Source organism: Athene noctua, chromosome 2 (assembly GCF_965140245.1).
Source record: "Athene noctua chromosome 2, bAthNoc1.hap1.1, whole genome shotgun sequence".
Lineage (NCBI taxonomy): Eukaryota > Metazoa > Chordata > Aves > Strigiformes > Strigidae > Athene > Athene noctua.
This window is the reverse complement of record NC_134038.1, coordinates 152,833,823-152,852,540: the sequence shown is the minus strand read 5'-3', so window position 1 is coordinate 152,852,540 and position 18,718 is coordinate 152,833,823. Positions and strand designations below refer to the sequence as shown.

Below are 18,718 nucleotides of genomic sequence, written 5' to 3'. Positions count from 1 at the left end.
CATACCTAGAGTTTCATTAGTGCAGGAAACAGCACTGCAAATACAACAAAACAGCAAGGCAAAACATTTTCAGAAGCAGTCTTTGATTGCTAATTAATTCAGAATATTGTTCAATTAGCAACAGCTCTACCTCTGCTGAATAAGCTTCTACTGTAAAGACAACAAAAAAAAATATAACCTTTCCAATTCTCTCTCTCTCTTCATATGTTTCCTCTAGTTTTGATCTAATTTCTTCTTTTTCATGAAAAGCTTTCAGCTCCAAAGCTCTTGTTCGTTCCATCTCCAGCATCATTTCAAGACAAGTATTCTCTTTGATTTTGAGGGTATTTTTGGCCTCTTCTAATCTGCCAACATAAAAGGATCATAAAATATTAAAAACCAACATAAATGACATACAACTGAATTAAGTCAGCATTGAACATGGAGGCAGGCTCCTTTAAAATTATCCATCTGAGACAATATATCTTCCCTAGAACTCAGTGTTAAGAGAAGGAAAAATTTCATTCTGCTTCACAGCTCTTGTGTTTGATACTATCTTTTAACTAGGCAGTGTTTCAGAATTGCTTTTCTTTTTGGGAACTATGCTGTTTCTAACCCAGGACATACAACTCCACCCATGAAATAAAAGCTTCACCTGCAAGAATTAATTTATCTAAGGCATGTAAATTTGTCAGATGAACTCTGCTGCTCTTCAAGTTTCCTCTAAGTTGCTTGTTTGTACCTGGCTTTTCCCCCAATAGCCTTATTGCTCAAACATCTCTGAACAGCTCAGAGATGGTATGAGCTTGTTTGGCCTGGTAACCAAAGTACAAGCACTTTAGGTAGACATCTCATCTGCTGAAAATGTTTTCATTCTGTCAGGTTCATAGAATAGTAAACCATGCCAACAAACTTCACAACCTGTCTACTGATTATATGAACTTTAGTAAGTATGTATGCCTATTTAAATACTGCTTAAATTAAAACATTTTTGTCATCAGTTTCGTTTCAATGAAGCCTCATGTTTAAGATCTACTATATAAAAACAGTATTCATTTGCTGCATTTGTCAAGACATTTTCTTGATGACAAAAGAATCTTTATCCTCTTTGTACATTATTTGTTTGTATGAGACATTGCAGCACTGCTCTAAAGTGTATTTCGGAGACCAGACAGGTATGAAAAATCAATGCATCAAATAAAAGCAAAGTAACTCCACATCAAGATTAGGGTTTCTTTAAAACTTAATAAAAATTACTTTTGAAATGACCATGTGCATAAAAAACTATCTTTATCTTTAAAAGAAGTTACCTACATAAAAAGCATTCCATTAAATGTAAATAACTCAAATATTAGGAGATTCTACCACAATGAATCCTGAAAAATACAGATCAGGAAAAGAATAGCAGGAGCAACATTTTCAAGCTAATTTTTACCTACTAATTCAGTACTTTTTCTTGGCTACTATGAGATGCAAGCACTTGAATTTTGAGAACTACTCGTACAATAGTGCAAACCCAATCTAAGAATCCTCTAATAATAAACAATTTTCATTATTCAAGATGAAGTGCAAAAATATAAGCAAATAGAATAAAAAAGCAAATAATCAGATTAAGTTAAAAATTATAAAATATTTACAATTATTAATAAAAAATGAACAGTATTTCAATTTCATTTGGAAAGGAATGCTTAGAATTCACTACACATAAATGAATTCAAAACATAGAAAAACTTATATTGGAGGGAACATTTAGAATTGTTTAAAACTATGAAATAGGTGGAACCATACAGAGTATTGTCCTGATACAATGTTACCCTTTTAGAAAACTTAGTAATAGGTGCTACTACCACCTACTGATGAGAAAGAGTAAGAACTTAATGTGTCTTGCAGAAATGTAAACAACGTTTCCAAATTACATCTTTTATAGTTTCAGATCTTGGATTTCTATTGCTTCAGTATATCCTTTTCGTATTAATGAGTTGCATACAAATCTCCAGTTCAACAAGCAATATTTAAACTTACTCTGCTTTGATTTGCAGCATCTCCTCCACTGCTTTATTCTGTAAAAGTTAAAAAAAATTAGTTACATTCTTAATGTTTAATATACATATATATAAAATTATTTGTTACTTAATTGATGCTACGTATCTCACTCCACATCCTACCAAAATTGTCCTACCACTCAGTAGCTCACATCTAATATTCACTGTAAGTTCATCTCTTTGCTATACGCAGAACAGAAATGACCCACAGAAGTATCTCTACCCATTCATACACAGAGCTCTAGCAGGAGGTTCTTCTGTCTGGGAGATCCATGACAACCTCCACTGTGACATTAGTTTCACTTTGGCAGAGCCTTGACATCAGCAAGTGACATAATCTTCACTTTCCAACTCTGGAGATGAGTTAGATTTAGTGATCTGAACCTGGTTTTGCTTATTGTGCAATTTGACACCCAGTTTGTCGGTGTTAGACCAAGATAGAAATGTTAAAGAGATAAGAAATCAGGCCGTGTCTGTTAGAATTCACTAGAAATGAGTGTTTGTTTCACTGCCATGAAATAGAAGACCACATGTTAATACTTCACAGCAGGGAAACAGCAACTGACATGAGAAGGGTAATGTACCTTGGCAAGTCGTTCTTCAGCAATCTCCTCCTCTTTCTCTTTGAGGTACTCAACATCAGGATGTTTCTGGTCACTAGGAAATCCAAGAATAAAGAAAGTTTCTCACAAACAGAGGAAACTAGTTGTAAAAGCATTTCATCCAGATTATACCAGTGAATGTGTGTAGCTGTCTTGACGCATGTTCATACTCAAAATACAAAAGATCACGAACCAACTCAGGAAGGGTTTAAACTTTTATATTCCAAGAACATAATTTTCCTTTGTTAGAGTATAGAGAAACTAATGTTTTAAGGAAAACAAAAATGTAATAACTATGGAACTCTATGTTAGATAGCTTTGGGGTTGAGGTAAATGTTTTATCAGTTCATGATGTTCACATACATATAGACTGCAGAAAGCAGTCAGATTACTGCTCAGAGGTCTTGCCAAGTGAAGAAGGTTAAAAGTCTTATGAATACAAAAATCTTTTAACTGTTTATTTTGTTAGTTTTTAGTAAACGTGACATTGGATGGAAGTAAGAAAACACCATAAAATTAAAATAACCCCCAAACGAACACACCATTGGGACCACTTCATTCTTATAGCGTGCCGTAAAATGAACTTCATTGGTTAACAGTTAATTGTAATTTGATGCAATTTATAGATGATCACTATATTCAGTAACTTAAAATCTTTGTCAACGTAGCTAGCTAGGGTGATTTATTTCTCATATCTGGTATAAACAGCCTCAGTCTAAGAGAGTGTGTGTATGTGTGGGTGTTTATGTTAATTAAATGCCAGCTTAAAAAGTCTAACAATTTCTGAGAACTAAAAAATAATATTTTCCTTGTTATATTTTACTACCACCCACTTCCAAAATCCACCCAAATTCATCAGTTTATAAATGGACAATACTTTGTTTACTTATTCTCAGTGGATACTTGCATGAACTTTAAAATCTCCAAGTTTAAAATCATTGGTTATGCTCGAGCCTTCCAAATTCTAGTACTGATTAGCCTGTACCAGCTCCAGAGGAGTGAGCTGAGCCTGCTCCAGCTTAGCATTAGAGGTCAAAGCTGATCTTTCCTGCACAGCTCACTCTTCCCTGCCCTAACACTAAACACTGAAAGAGAGCAGGCACTTGGTCTCATTTTGTATTCTCAAACATCCTCCAATGCAGTCCAAGATGTCACATCTCATTACTTTGTCCCATGTGACACCAATGATCAAATCATTCTGCTCTCTATCACTGGGCCACACAAAAGATTGCTATCTGCTGCTGCTGTCAGCTACTCCCATAAAGTACAAGGGATGGATCTGCTGTGAGTAACCCCACCTGAGATCTCAACTTGATTTTTCAGAGAGCATGCAATATACTGTTAGCCTTCGATCTGTTCAGTCCACAACTCTTACCAACTAACAGCAGCTGGGAATTGTTAATGCATATCCAAATTATATCCCAAGGTCCCAAAATCCAGCAAATGAACAACATAAAAGTAATGCTTTTTTGTGAGAAATTTGGTCCAAGTAACCTACTCCCTAAACTGTGTGAAAAACAAAGCCACAGAATCCAGTTTTACATGGCAAGGTAACTGCTTCTTGTTTTTCCATGATTCCCATTTCAGTTCACAACACACTTTCAAATGTCTGTTGCAAGCTAAGCAGAAGATCCTACAGACATCTTCATTCAATATCCCACCTGAACTGTCCCACCTTTGCACAGAATGTTTTCCACAAATGTCTACCTCCATAATTGGAGATTACTGTATAATACACATAATGCAAGGACAGATTAGAGTTGCACAGACACCTGCAATTATAGCATCTTCTAATCAGAATACTTAATTTTGCAAGTTTAATAGGGTTCTTTTACATTAAATACTCATCTTAACAAAAAGTCAGTTCTAAAACTGACAACACTGATACTTCATTGAATAGAGAAAAGAGTTCTGGAAAAATTTTTTTTTTTTAGTACATTTAATAGGCAAAAAAACCCCCTCTTACTTAGCATGAAGTTGCTATCTACTAAATTGCCCCTTAAAACTGAATTGTCGTTAAACATCAACAGAATTATTTGCTGCCAGTTAAGATTTCTTTCCACAAGAGGTAAACCAGCAGATTACTTAATTCTTTACAATATTGAAAACAAATACAAACCAAAAAAGGTAAGCCATGGAACGTACTATTTTCTGTCCAAAACTAAGCTATACATCTTACAGTTTGAACCAAACCTCAGGATATCTCTAGTCTGAGGTATACAGTAGTGTACCATCTTTTCAAAGGAAGTTTGTTGCTTACCCTCAGAAACACAAGATGAAACACTGGTTCCATTTATGTCTGTTAAAACATGTGTTGAACTTGTTCGGTCATTTCTTATCTACTGAACCCGTAATTACACAATTGAAATGGCAATATATAATACATAGAAAAGTCTATGCATGTAATTATTTTACATTTTATTTCCATTTCCTTTATAAAACTTTGTTGTATTTAAGAATTTGCGATTTGAAGGCAATAAAGTTTACAAGCCAGTAAACTTTTGTAGAAAAGGCTGAGTCAATCTCTAATTCTATAAACAATATGTAAGATTGTATTTCAAATAAAACCAGTAAGTTTATCTTAATTGCTTCAAGTTACAACAGGTTTTCATTTTATTTTACTTTACCTGTTCTTGCTTAGTCTCTGAGCTTCTACAATGCTCTGTAAATTCCTGTTGTTCTCCACCAATATCTGCATTTCCAGACGCAAGTTCTCCAAGTCATTTAATTGTTCCTAAGCGAGTGAAATTTGAAACATTTTATTTGAAGATGAAATTGCAGTTCCTGTTTTCATTTCCAGTTGAACATGTTTTTGAGTAAGAGACAACTATTTCTCAGAAAACAAGCAGTTCTCCAGCAGAGATCTGCATCATCCTTCCATTTACAGTTTCATTAGAAACTTGATTTAGAATAAGTTAGAACAGTTTCATCAGCAAGAATTATGTTACCATTTGATATCCATGAACACAAAACAACAGAGTCCTTGGGAAAACAAGATATATGGATCTCTCAAGCAAGTTGTCACCATTTGTTACCAGCCTAGGTAAAGAGAAGACCAAGAACTGCCTTTCTGCTTTAATGGACAGACTACTACGCCGAGCTCATTAGAAGTCTAAACTCTGTGTTCTGTCTTGTTTTAATTTTACAAATTGCCTGTAGAGGTTAACTCATAATACCTTCAGCCTTAGAATTTCATCATTTTTAGCTCTTCGTTCTTCATTCAGTTCATGTACAAGGTGCTCCAGATTTATTGCAGAAGCCCTCCGATCAGCTATTTCTTGCTCATGAGTTTCCAAGAGCTTTACCAAATTCACATCAAAATTAGGGGGAGTTTTTGGACACTGGCAAGTTAAAAGAAACAAAACCCACAAACTCTTAGTACAGAACTTTTTCCCCTATGCATTGGTTACATGTTTTAGCACTTAATCAGAGACATATGTTAATAAATTCCTGGCATACAAATCATCAATAATACATTTAAGTTACAAACAAGGTGAATAGGATTTAACCATTCCTGAAACATTGTCATTTCTGGTCCCAGTCTGAAGCCTGTAAAGTTTATTTGTCCTTTTCAATGAATTTTAACAGTCATTACTATGAAAGCGTTTCTCTCACTAATGCCATACCTGAGGAAACATTACTGAAGATGAGTCCACAAAGCAATCTATTTGCTTCATTTTTAGTTCATATTCATTCTTTCTCTTCTCCAGTTCTTCTGTCATTTTGTCCAACTATTAGAAACCCCAATTAGAATTAAATTAGCTCATAATACACAAAAAATAAACAGCAGCCAGATCTCTAGTTTGAGCAAGTTTAAGTACACAAGTTTAGATTACCTTAGACTTCACTTTCACACCTGTTTTCTATATTTACATAATAACTGTTAATTATTCAATAGCTGCATCTAACAAGTATTCTTTGAAAGCATATATACATTATCTACTGTATACTCTGTAGTTAATTTTGTTCTTGTTGGTATTTAATTTTTTTCAACTTGCTAACACAATCTACCTTTCAAAGGGCTTGCTAGCACAGAAAAACTATTACGAACTTTCTTGGCAAACATTACCTGTCAAAACATGATTTAATACAAAGATTTTACCAGTAGAGATTTAATCAGTTTCCTCAAAGAGACTATGCTAACATGACAAAAGAACTCTTCCTTCCAAAATAACTTAGCTTATCAGAGTTTTTGCCAACACAAATATATTATTTAGCACTATGACAGCTGTGACAACTAGAGCTAAAATGTAGACAAAGGCTTAACATAACTATTTGGGCTGCAAAAGCTCCAAACCAGTCCCAGACAGCATAATTTAGAGCTCAACAGTTACCTCCATTCCATAATGATATCGTTTGTGGATAAGTGTTAAGCAAAGGGAAAACTAATCCCCTAGGTTACACTTCTTATAGCCTCAGGTTGCTCTTATTACAGGTACTGATTTTATTATTCTGCTTTCAGAGTAAGCATTTTCATGATCTCTAGACACCATTTCCAAAGTATTTAAAAGTTATCTAGCCTTTATTCAGAAGCTTTTGAACTACTACTTTGCTTTTCACCAAGAGTACTGTGTACAAGATGCTTTAAAGTTACAAGTAAAACCTTTTGCAGAAAGTACAATTAACCACAGCTGCCTCCCAAGGAGCTAATTATCAGAATTTCCTTGTTTTACCTGTTCCCTGAGTTCCTGAATTAGAGCTTCTTTCTTTGTTATGTCTTCCTGTGCACACTGAAGCAACAAATCATGTTTCTTAGAGGCCTCTGTCAGTCTTGTCAGCTGATCAGTGGTATGATGCAAATCTTCACACAGAAGTTCTCTCTATTTTAAGTCATTGGATGCATAAAGAAAGAAATGTTAAAGTTATTACTCTAAAGCAGTTGTTTCAAGATGTTTTGTCATTGTTGTAAAGAGTGCTAACAGCTACAAGCACCACCCTTTTCCTTCCACTTTTTCATAATGAACTGTAGCAAGCATTCATCTGTAAGCTGAAAATCTTAGCATGTTTTCCATATCTATTTTCTTGGTTGCAGGAAAAAAAAAAAGAAACAGTATAGTTACAGTTAAGATACTTGTGGGAGATATCGGGAAATCAACCACTGTTTTAAAGTATAGTGTACACTTAAAAAGAGATATAATTCTTTAAATAAGAAGCCAGAAAAGAATGTACAGATTTTAATCCATGCTGAATTAGTAATTATAGCTGTCCAGTGCACTGCTATTCTGTAGATACCTCTGGATTTATTCTAGGCACCAGATTCCCACCCTGATAGGGTATGTTACCTACACAAGGTGTGTTAATCTAGGAGAAACAGTACTTAGTATTTTAAATGACACCTTGGATTAGTTCTTGTCCAGTCAAGAAAGCATGAAGGAAATTAGTAAATTATGTACAGTCAAAGAAGAAGAAACTCTATGATTTAATCAGGAGCCAGATATACCCAAGGATAACATTGTAGCAAGAATTGGTATTTCAGTTTAAACCAACCACCAAAGTGATCCATTTGGCAGGTGACTCAGTTTTGGGTTTCAAAATGTCAAATTTAGATATGATTGTTAATGAAGATAGCCTGTCTATTAAACATAATGGAAATCTATTTAAGAATTGTTTTTGAGAAGCAAACACCACTCTGGAAGACTTTATTGGCACTGTATTATTGGACTAAGCATATCTAATATGACAGATGATCTTGTAGAAATTACATGTAAGGACAAGCTAGTGGTTTTGAGGGAAAGACATTCACAAAATAATGGTGACAGTAGTAACAGGAAAGAGTTAAGATACCATTTTAAAAAGCAAAAACTGCAACTGAATCAACAATGCATCCTAAATCTGTTTCCAGCAGGTGGAGCTTTTAGTTAAAATTATGAGTAAAGAAAATATGTAACTGAATATAGTAGCAGTGGGGGAAGAGAATGTTAAACATAATATATTCTTCTACCTATTTTAATTTCTCAGCTGCATCATCTAATGCTGCCATTAAATTCAGCTGATGATTCCTTGGTGGCCTTAACAAAATTAAACCAGGCTTTTAGCATAAGTTTTTATGAAGTAGCTTATAAAATATTTATGTCAAGTAATATGATAATTTAACAGAATTTGTCAGGTATCTCATGAAAAATTCCTTTAAGAACAGCTTAACTAGCTATAGTTTGAACTAAAAGGAGGTTAAGTGTTACACAAGTATTTTAAGCAAAACCACATCCAATTGGTCTGTTGAACAAATAATAAACCAACATTAATGATTTTACCTCAATGTTATCGGCTATTTGTCTTCTCTCTAAGGCTTCCCTCAGTTCTTCAATCTTCTTTTCCTGATCCTCTATGATTCCTTTGCTTTCTTCTTTTGCAGCCAGAACAAGATTATATTTGCACTATGGAAAATATTAAGTTACATTTTACAATATTTTAGGAAAATGTTATCAAAGAAAGTTGGCAAACATAATACAAATAAATATATATCACAGATCTGTGATAACAACTACAAACGTTTAAAATCTCAGTGTCAATGAGTAAAATCAGAATGATATACTTGCTAAATTGTACAAACTATGTTATTAGAAATGAGTTGTCAGAACAATGGAAAATAATTACTAATTTAATATGTATTATTCACCACAATATATATTGAACACTAAAACCATTATTAAAAAACAAATAACCATATGTAGAAATCTGTCTCATCAACATTTCGGACCTTGTGAATTCATAGTTCATACAAACACATTATCTAAAGCATTCTGTGGGTTGCTCTACCAGTTTGTAAACTAGATCTATTTTAATAAAGCAGATGCATCTTATTTATGCACAATTATTCGAATACATAGTTTTAGCTCTTTATACTTGTTTTCAGATGTAGAACATGGCAAGATCAGCAAGATAAAAATTCACTCCCTCAAAAATGAATTTACAACAGCTTGAATTGTTGAGGTCTTAAATTGCCAATTTCTGAGAAAATGTGACTGTCAGCTGAGTGTAGTTTACAGGATGTGAATAGGTCCCTTTAGAGACACTGCTCTTTACCCACTATGTGGGAAGAGTTCAGTTTTCAAGACAGCCTTAGGCATAAAATGTTCAGAAGATTTCAACATGTCAAAACAAAGAAGTTTCCTTCTAAAACGCTACAGCAAGTCATGCTGTTTGAGACCCATGATAAGACATGTCACTGCCTTCCATTTCTGAAGAACTGTACTATGTCCTTCAAAATGACAGAACATACATTTATATCCTCGAGCTCTCTTGTCAGCGCATCTATGGACTCAGTTTTATGATTAATTGAAGACCTCAGCTCCTGGATCTGTCTCATCAAGTCAGTTACAACTTCCTGCAACATAAAAAAAAAAATAATGCTGATACATTATATATATATTTTATATATATTTTATTACTGGTCTTTCTTTGGTGTATAATTTGTCGATCCCAAATTTCAAACAATCATTTGAAAATGAGGCCTCAGTATGCACATGTAAAGGAATAACAGGAAATTTATCAGATCATTGTCTTTTGTTCTAAGCACTTACATAAAGAATTAAATAACCTGCTGTGTTTATTGGAAAAGACTAGCCCTCTGATTTGGTCATAGGTTGTAATGGGTTTCTAATAGGAGAACAGAAGTACTATAGATTAAGGTTTCATTTGTTTCTTCAAATTAATTTGTTTCTTCTTCATTGTACTATAGAATAAGGTTTCATAATGGAAAAAGGCACATTCAAGAAACACTGCTGCACTGACAATACCAATTCTTCTGACCTTATACATTTCAAATTTTTGGCATTGAAAAAGCAAGACTTGTCATTGTATCATGGATAGTAAACATACTGTGTGATTTCTCATGCCTGTTTTACGTACAGCATAAATGCTTGTACTATGGAACTTAAGCTTTCAAAACACTCAAGCAGTCTTTTCCTGTAAAAGTTCTTTGATTTTATTAATAAAGATATCTACAGTCACATTTTTACATCACCTTTCTTATTTCTATTAGCTCATTACAACATGGCACTGACCAGAAGGCCCTATTAATCATGAGGGCAATTATGCATTGTTTATGCATTGAATGTTTTGTCCAGTAGATAGTTTACCTTGATTTTTTTGTTTAACCTTCAGTCATCTTGTGTTTTCTCCGAGTGCATACCAGTTTCCTACCACCCTACAAACTCCATGCCAGTAAAAGGTAGGATTTGTTTTATCTAGATACACAGCCAGGATTGCCTAGCTGCACAGAATTACTGAGTATCATAGAAACGCTCTGGGCTTTCAACTCTACTACAGAACGTAGTTACCTGCAAAACTGGGTATCAGTAACAGAAATAAGATCAAACCTTATCTGTATCATTTGTCTTCTTCAAAGAAACAATAATCTCTTCAGCAGTGGCCAGGTCCTGTTCCAATTTCTGCAATTTTGCTTTCTAGAAGAAATAATAATTGTGAAGGAGATAATTATTTCTGAAGTAGGTTCTGTAAAGCACAAAGCCATGAAAAAAATGGAAGGAACCAAGTTACTTTTCCAGAAAAAATAAGCAGTAGATTAACAAAACAATCTGAAACCTGAGAACTCTATGTTTAATTTTGCTGGTAATCAACAGAACAGTCAGTGCACAATAAAATTGCTATTAATGCACAAGGAAATCTGTGAACAGACAATATAGACATTAAATTCTGCTGCTGTACCTGCTGCTCACACTGTGTCACCATTTCAGAGGATGGTTTCTCCACCTGTGCTTTTTCAAGTACTTTCAAGAGCTCTCTGGAGAAGAAAACATATTTCTAGTGATAAATACAATCAGTACATAAGAGAACTTTAACAAGAATCAAGTCATATAAGTTTATTCTTATTTGCACTTAATTTTTTGGAATAGCACATTCTTTGTGCTATACAAAAGACTAGTAGTTTAGTTATTAGCCATACACTGCTATCAGTAGTGGAACTTTATCTCTAACATGAAGAACTATACTTGCAATGAAGTTACATTTGTCATGTTAATTGAATATATTAAAATGAAGTGTTGTTCTAAGCTGGTAAAATAAAAATTGGTAATTATCTCCACCCAGCTGGGGAAAACTCCTCTACAAACAGGATCTCCACCTCAATACAAAACCTAGCATAGGATAAAACCAATGAAGTCATATGAAAATAAACCCCACCGCTAATTAAGACTTACTTTGAATTGTTTTCTTTGTCTTCTTGTAATTGTAATGTTAGTTTTTCGTTATGTTCTTTTTCTGTTTTCAGGAGTTTCAAAAGGTTCTAGGGGATCAAAATATATGTTGTTATAACAATATACGGTCTTAAGAATAATTTAAGCCAAAATAAACATCTAAAACTCTTAAGACACCCCCCCTCCCCACAAACCTTAAATGGAAACAAAGATCTTTAGCTCTGTCCTGGACAAATTCAAACGTAAACTCTTATTCAGATTAAGCAATCAGTTCTTCACTTGCCATTGATAATAATTTCATATAGCTATAATGTTCCTCAGTATCCAAGGCTATAAAGGGAGAAGTTAGAATTTTCAACTGTAGGCTAATTTGCATGGATTTTTCTAATTCTAATCAGCAGTTCAACATACTAGACTATAATGAGTTTAAATAATAATTTTCAATATGTCAGTTTTCCTTTAAACAATAAAAAGGAAAACTTAGAGTAAACATGCTGAGCAGACACAGCGTACACTGCAGAAAAGCAGGCAAAATCATTTGCAAAAGCCCTTGAGCAACCTTAGTGCTGTTTTGTAACTGCAGTCTGACTGGCTTTCAAGGACAGCATCAACTAAATTGCAGGACAGTGATCCACCACAAAAAACCATAGATCATTTTGACAAGATCACATCCACTATGAAAATTTTTAAGAAACTGCCTTGTAAAGATAGAATAAGTAAGGTAGTCTTCACTAGCACTGAGATGAAAGATCACCAACATTTCAATGCCAGGATTCTTTTCCAAATCAGTTTCTCATATCTTTACTAATTAACCCATCTCCCTCAACATTTCCACAGCAATTTCTTCAGCTAAAAAACCTACTACTTCATCATGCTATTGCATATTTCTGGTAGCCTAAGTTTTAAAAAAGGTCCTGGGTACATCTTCCAAATGAAATCACCAGGAAACCTATTAGTACTGTGGAATCTATTATCAGCAATATAATAACAGGAATTAAACCCTCTGGTTACAAGACTAACTATATAAAGTCATTTAAAATGCTTAACTGTCTTACACAAAGCTCGGTTTTCATTGCTTCTGCTTCTTGTTTTCTGTCTTCAAGTTGTTGCTTCAGTTGATCTGTCTCAAACTTGGCTACTTCCTGCAAGTTGTCATAGTCATCCTGCAGGCATGCTTTTTCTTCAAGAATCTTTTCATGTTCTAACCTTTATAAAGAAAGCAATCAAACCCACCCTCAATATTAAGAAAAGGGTTCGTTTCATTCTAAGATACAATTGATTATTTTTATATGCTTCATATTATACACAGAATAGTTATTTTAGAAAGAAGTGACTGACATAAATGGTAACTTTTTTTCAAGTCAGAAACCCCAAAGTTATGAAGGGCACAGGAAATTTAAGTGGCATTGGCAGAGAAGGCAAAGTACTCTTTCTGATCCCTAGAAATAATTTTCTCCTTACAAAGTTCTATAGAAATTTCAGTCATTGTGTCTTGATAATAGTGTTCACCCATTTTTCTTTTTACATTTTTTTTTAGCCTGTTGATGCACAAAAAACTGATTGAATGACCCTCAGTACCTACATCTGCTCAGTTGACATCTAGGTTATTTTCCCATATAAAATCTTCATATATTCTGGGCAAGTCTGGGTTATTTTCCTCTAAACTGTTGCCCTGAAAACATATTTCATTTTTCACAAAAGTGAAAAGCAAAGAGGGGTAAAAAGCTGCTATAAAAGTGTTATGAATCATGTTGTTAATGGAGGCCCTATAGAAAGAATACCCTCCAAACAGTCAGTACTTCCACTAACACAGAAGGCATAAATAAAGCCACAATGTTTAGTTTCAAATGCAGGTTCCCAGTCTCACAATGCATCACTCAAAGTGACTTCAGTAAAGACATGACTCACTATAATGCAATAATGTAGTTAAGCTTTCCAGGAAAAGAAATACCTCACAAAAATAAAACGCAGCAAGACAAAAACAAACAACAAAACCCAACATAACTAAGTCACACTAATGATTAAAAGCCTCACTGATTTTCATCTGCCAATAATAATGGCAATTATTGCATACAATGTAGTGAGGTTTTCAGGCTCCAACAGTCAAACTTCAGTTTATTCTTATGGTTTCTTTCAGCTTGTATTTTTAGAGCAGCATCATTATGTCACCTGCTTCATGTGACCGGACTGAGAAATAACAGTTTATTTTTAAGACTAAATGGGAAAAAAACCCCAAACTATGCCTCTTCAGCTACTTAACTTTCGGAGATCAGTAAGTTTATAGGTATATATACTACTTAATGGGAAAATGCTATAGCAAACCAAAATTAAGGAAGCCTTTTATTTTCTTTCCGCTAATTTCACCATGTTTCCCCTCATGGCTCTGAAATAGGCATGGAAAGAATTGAGCAAAAAAATAAGCAAAGGACATAAGCACAAAATAACAACTTTAAGAGATGTAAAGTGCAAGTTCACATGCAGAAGAGAACTAAATCACTGGATGCATCCAGGAAGGAGGTTACGACATTTTACCAAACTGCCAGCATACCTGATGCTGTCCAGCTGGAACTGCACATCCATATGTCTACCAGAAAGCTGACTCATTTCTTTCTCTTGCTTTTCCCTAAAGGCACTATAGTCCAGTTTTACGGCAGACAGCTCCTTGTCTGCAGACTGCAGGACAATGCGCAAGTCATAGACTTCACTTTTTAATACTGTCAAAAACCAAACAAATATTTTACATGTTATTTGGAAAACTGTGCTAGATACAGGACATGTAACACAACAGAATGCCCTATGAAAGTCTCACAAAACTTTACACATTTTCAGTGGAATTAGCCTTGAAGGTTACACACAAAGAGGATTTGTAAATGGAAAACGTCAATGAAACATTGACTTTAAGAACCGAACAGTACAGGCAGAATCAAAAACATTCCAGACAGTATCACTTCATTCCCATAAATGGAGTATTTTCTCTTTTTTAGCTAATATTTTCTTTTTAAAATACTATATCCTGTACTCTCTTCAAATTCAGGGTAAACAGAGCACAATTTTGAATATTGTATACTGTGCAAGACTGGGCAAAGAAAAGCTATTCTGCAAGTATTAGAGATTTTCTTTCTTTAAAAAAAAAGATTAAAAAAATAAAACCAGTATGACTAACAACCCAAATAGTTACTCAGCATGTGCTACTGTTGATTCAAAACATTAAGACACCTCAAAACCTCATATGGAGTACCAGTGTCACAGACTTACTGTCACTCTTGCTTTGACTGTCTTGAAATTGCTTTTCAAGCGATTTTATCTGTTCAAGGAGATCCTGGCGTTCTTTACTCCAGTCATTCCTTTCGGATGAAAGAAGCTTGAGAAGAAAAGCAAAATTTTTAAATGGAAGTAAATGTAGGAGTGGCTAAGTCAGAGCTGTAACAGTAATTTATTAATATATTAGAGCACTTAATCAGCTAATTATAAATACAAGATGCATTTTTCTTTAACTTCAATGCTGGGCAAATCTGAAATCCATAGAAAAAAAAATTGATATAACTGAAGATATTGCCTATCTAAAAAGTTCATTTGAAAGCAAGCCATGGCTTAGGAGCTGAGATCTACTTCAGAGCTATCAGAAATGAGATTGATCCGCGAAGAACACAGGCCTTATTTCCTTTTCTATGTTAAATCAAAAGTAGCACTTAAGAAAGACTTATAAATATTTTACTATTTTACAGAGTAAGGATGTTTCAGGTCAGTTCCAACTGAGACAAGTAGTATTTACAGCATTTCAAAGTGTAAAATTTCTCTGACTATTGCTGTTTTCCAGAAATCATGAAGTTGGCCAGAACAGACATCTTGAGTAACTATTTGCTTATATTTAAAATCAAGCAGGCTCAGAATCACATTTAAAACCAAAAAAACCCAAACCTGCAGAGTTAAATGAAGTCCTTGTCTTCCTGCACAGCCCTGAGCTGTGATGCTATGTAAGTTTTTCGAAATTGAAAATGCAAGTAACACCAGACCTCACTAGACAACACAGTATTATGTGCGTGGTAGATATCACTGCCACATACACACACTCACATATAGCCCTGTGTTGGAGAACGGCTTGCAGAACAAGGCCATGGGTCTGTGCAGGAGCTGATTACAGCCATCTGAGGTAAACAAAGGAAAAAACCCAGGGGACAGTTATGCTAACAAAGGGAGAAACTGAGGTACAGAGCGGCCTTGATTATGATGGTAAACAACCTTGGGAAAAAAAAAGCAAGCCAGAAGGAGGATGTTGTGAGATACCTGAAATGCCACAAGGGGTTGGGATATTATAATGTAGACTTTTAGATGTATCCAATAGATTTATGATTAGTGTGCATAATTATAGTTAGTGTTTATATAAGGTGTGATTTCTTTCAATAAAGTGGAAGCTTGCTTTATCATTCATATTAAATCAACTGCTTGCTTCCTCCATCCACCGCAGCCCTGTATTATATTATTCTCTCACCTCCTGTATTTGCGCAGAATGATGCTCCAGTTTACTAATATGCTGCTGGAGTTTTATATTCTTGCTTTCCTCTTCATCCAGCTTTGTCTGCATTGTGCTCAATTGCTCCTGTGACAAAACAGACACTCAAAATTAGAGCACCCATCTTTCAGTTACTCACATGCCATATGGCAGTCTGTGCATATTAAATATAGGAATGTCAACTACTTTCTCTTTTTATGACCTGAATCAACAGAAAACAGAACATTCAAAAATAAACTGGTGTCTTAAGTAGCCAGTTTCTCCTTTTGCTAATTAAACTGACAGAACACAAGAAAATCTGTCAGGGAATACAAGGACTGAACCCAATAAACCGTTTTCAGACAGTTACCTTGGAGAAATAAGGCTATAAAAATAAGTTATTCAAAATATACACTAGCTAAATTCCTTACAGGATCTCTGCACTATGTTAAGCATTAAAGAGGGATTTTGGCTGTTTTGCCAGGGTTTTACAGGCACTGAAGTTAGTTCCAACTTCTATAGAGTAGTTCAGATAACCTCATAGCACTCTTTAAAAAAATTCCCCCCCTTTAAGAAAGACCTTTATGAAAGATACAAAACAATTAAGGTAAATAGTGGACAAGCATTATTTGGCAGCTTTCTTCAAATAATGCAGTATTATATATTACTCCTGGGTATTGTTCTAAATCTAGCTGTCACTAGGGTCTGATATAAAGAAGTTCTCATAGACAAATTATCAGGTTAAAATAGTAAAATTTTAAATGCCCTGTGTATCTTAAACTACTTAAGATACTCAGCTATCAAATCCCTTCCAGTATTTTCATTGTGAATCCTCTCAAATACAATGTAAAATTAGAGAACTTCTCAGTGACACCTTAAGTATTCACCAAATGCTTCAGCTTCCCATGCAAATTAAAATATATTTGATGAGAGGGAAGTATTTTGTGCCAAAACCTGCTTTACAATAAAGTTACACATACACTTCAGTTTTTATTCAGAACATTCACCTGTGCCACTTTGAGCTCCTCAGCAATGGCCTCACATGCTTGTTCATTCATCTCTGGGGGAACTGGCTCCTTCAAAATATCATCCATCATCTCTTCAGAACACTGAAAATCTTCAGAACGATAATCTAAGATTTCTGGGCTTATTCGTGGCACTAGGCGAGATCTTAGCTGGTAAGCTTTTGTTGGAGTGGTTATGTTCTGTTATAAAATAAAGGCTGCTTTGTAATATTTAACTGTAAAATGGAATTAAAACTGTCTGGTATTGTATTTCATGGATCTATAAGCAGAATAATGAAATAAAATGTTCTAAACCACTTTTTCAGATTTGTCATCTGATTATAGTAGCAGTCATTCAGTATTTCAGAATAAAAAAGCATCGTATCTACATTATCACATATAGATTACATGCCAGAACACAAGTTAGGTTAAGGGATCATAGAAATGAAAGTCTCTGTTCTCACATAACTCAGGAGTAAGTATGTGTGGTTTTAAACAAACTTATTCTCATACCTTAAGAGTTTCTCTATGTAGCTTATGTAACTGAGAGACTTCTCGGCGCTTGTGTGCTTTGGTGGCCTCCAGAATGTTTTCAAGATGTTTGTTTGCTTTCCGAAGGGACTGAAGCTCTGATTCCAGTTCCATATGCTTTTTCCTGTTTAGGAAGTATTTCACTACTGTCAAAACTACTCCATCAGTACACCCTCCCATCAGTAAGAATAAGCTGCAGTATTGCCAGCAAGCAAACTGAAGCTGAACTCTTGCCCAAACACTGAAATACATTTTGAGAAGAAAGCCACCACTGCTGTATTAAAAAGTAAAAAAAAAAAAATTAAAAAGCTAAGAAGCTTATTTGTGCTTACATAATGAAGCAAGCAGATGGATAACTAAACGTGTTGGAAAAAATCCATTACACAGTAAGAAATAAGCTGAGAGCTCTGCAATTCCTTTTATGAGAAAGTGATATCACCCATACCAATACAGTTCTGAGCTTTAAGAATGTTATCCAGTTATAAGAGAAGTCTGAACTGGTGCTTGTCAGGATTAAAGAAAATCCTTTAAAGATTTTTTTTTTTTTGGAAGTGCTGTTCTGTTAAGATTATTTTGCCCCCGAGAGTACTTTAACCGAAATACAAAAGTTGAACAGAAATTTAGGAATAATTTTCATTAGGTGTTTTGCAGAATTACATGCTGTCACTGTGATAGTTGGTCTTACTGACATAATTGTAGGGTCAAAGTCTACAGACAAAAGGAAATATACTATTTCATCTTTTGGCAGTTTAATGCTATCATCTTCTCTCGTTTTTAGCATCTGCAACAAAACCTATGAAACAGTAGAACTTTTGTTCTGACTGCTGTTGAACTGTTGGAGAATGGCTTGCAGAGCAAGGCCATGGGTCTGTGCAGGAGCTGATTGCAGCCATCTGAGGTAAACAAAGGAAAAAAA

General features: G+C 34.5%; 1 protein-coding gene across 1 annotated transcript in view; it reads right to left on the bottom strand.

The window, feature by feature from the left end:
- Positions 1-18,718, bottom strand: part of KIF15 (kinesin family member 15) — a 38,372-nt gene that overhangs the window by 741 nt on the left and 18,913 nt on the right. Inside the window, exons 16-33 of the mRNA XM_074898140.1 lie at positions 17,785-17,926; positions 17,275-17,472; positions 16,268-16,375; positions 15,034-15,139; positions 14,327-14,492; positions 12,834-12,984; positions 11,782-11,867; positions 11,291-11,366; positions 10,942-11,028; positions 9,843-9,947; positions 8,875-8,997; positions 7,297-7,443; positions 6,250-6,354; positions 5,800-5,964; positions 5,251-5,357; positions 2,606-2,678; positions 2,002-2,039; positions 179-344 (exon numbers count right to left, since the gene is read on the bottom strand). Coding sequence (XP_074754241.1) covers positions 179-344; positions 2,002-2,039; positions 2,606-2,678; positions 5,251-5,357; positions 5,800-5,964; positions 6,250-6,354; positions 7,297-7,443; positions 8,875-8,997; positions 9,843-9,947; positions 10,942-11,028; positions 11,291-11,366; positions 11,782-11,867; positions 12,834-12,984; positions 14,327-14,492; positions 15,034-15,139; positions 16,268-16,375; positions 17,275-17,472; positions 17,785-17,926 — 2,149 coding nt within the window. The remainder of the gene's footprint in view (positions 1-178; positions 345-2,001; positions 2,040-2,605; positions 2,679-5,250; positions 5,358-5,799; positions 5,965-6,249; positions 6,355-7,296; positions 7,444-8,874; positions 8,998-9,842; positions 9,948-10,941; positions 11,029-11,290; positions 11,367-11,781; positions 11,868-12,833; positions 12,985-14,326; positions 14,493-15,033; positions 15,140-16,267; positions 16,376-17,274; positions 17,473-17,784; positions 17,927-18,718) is intronic.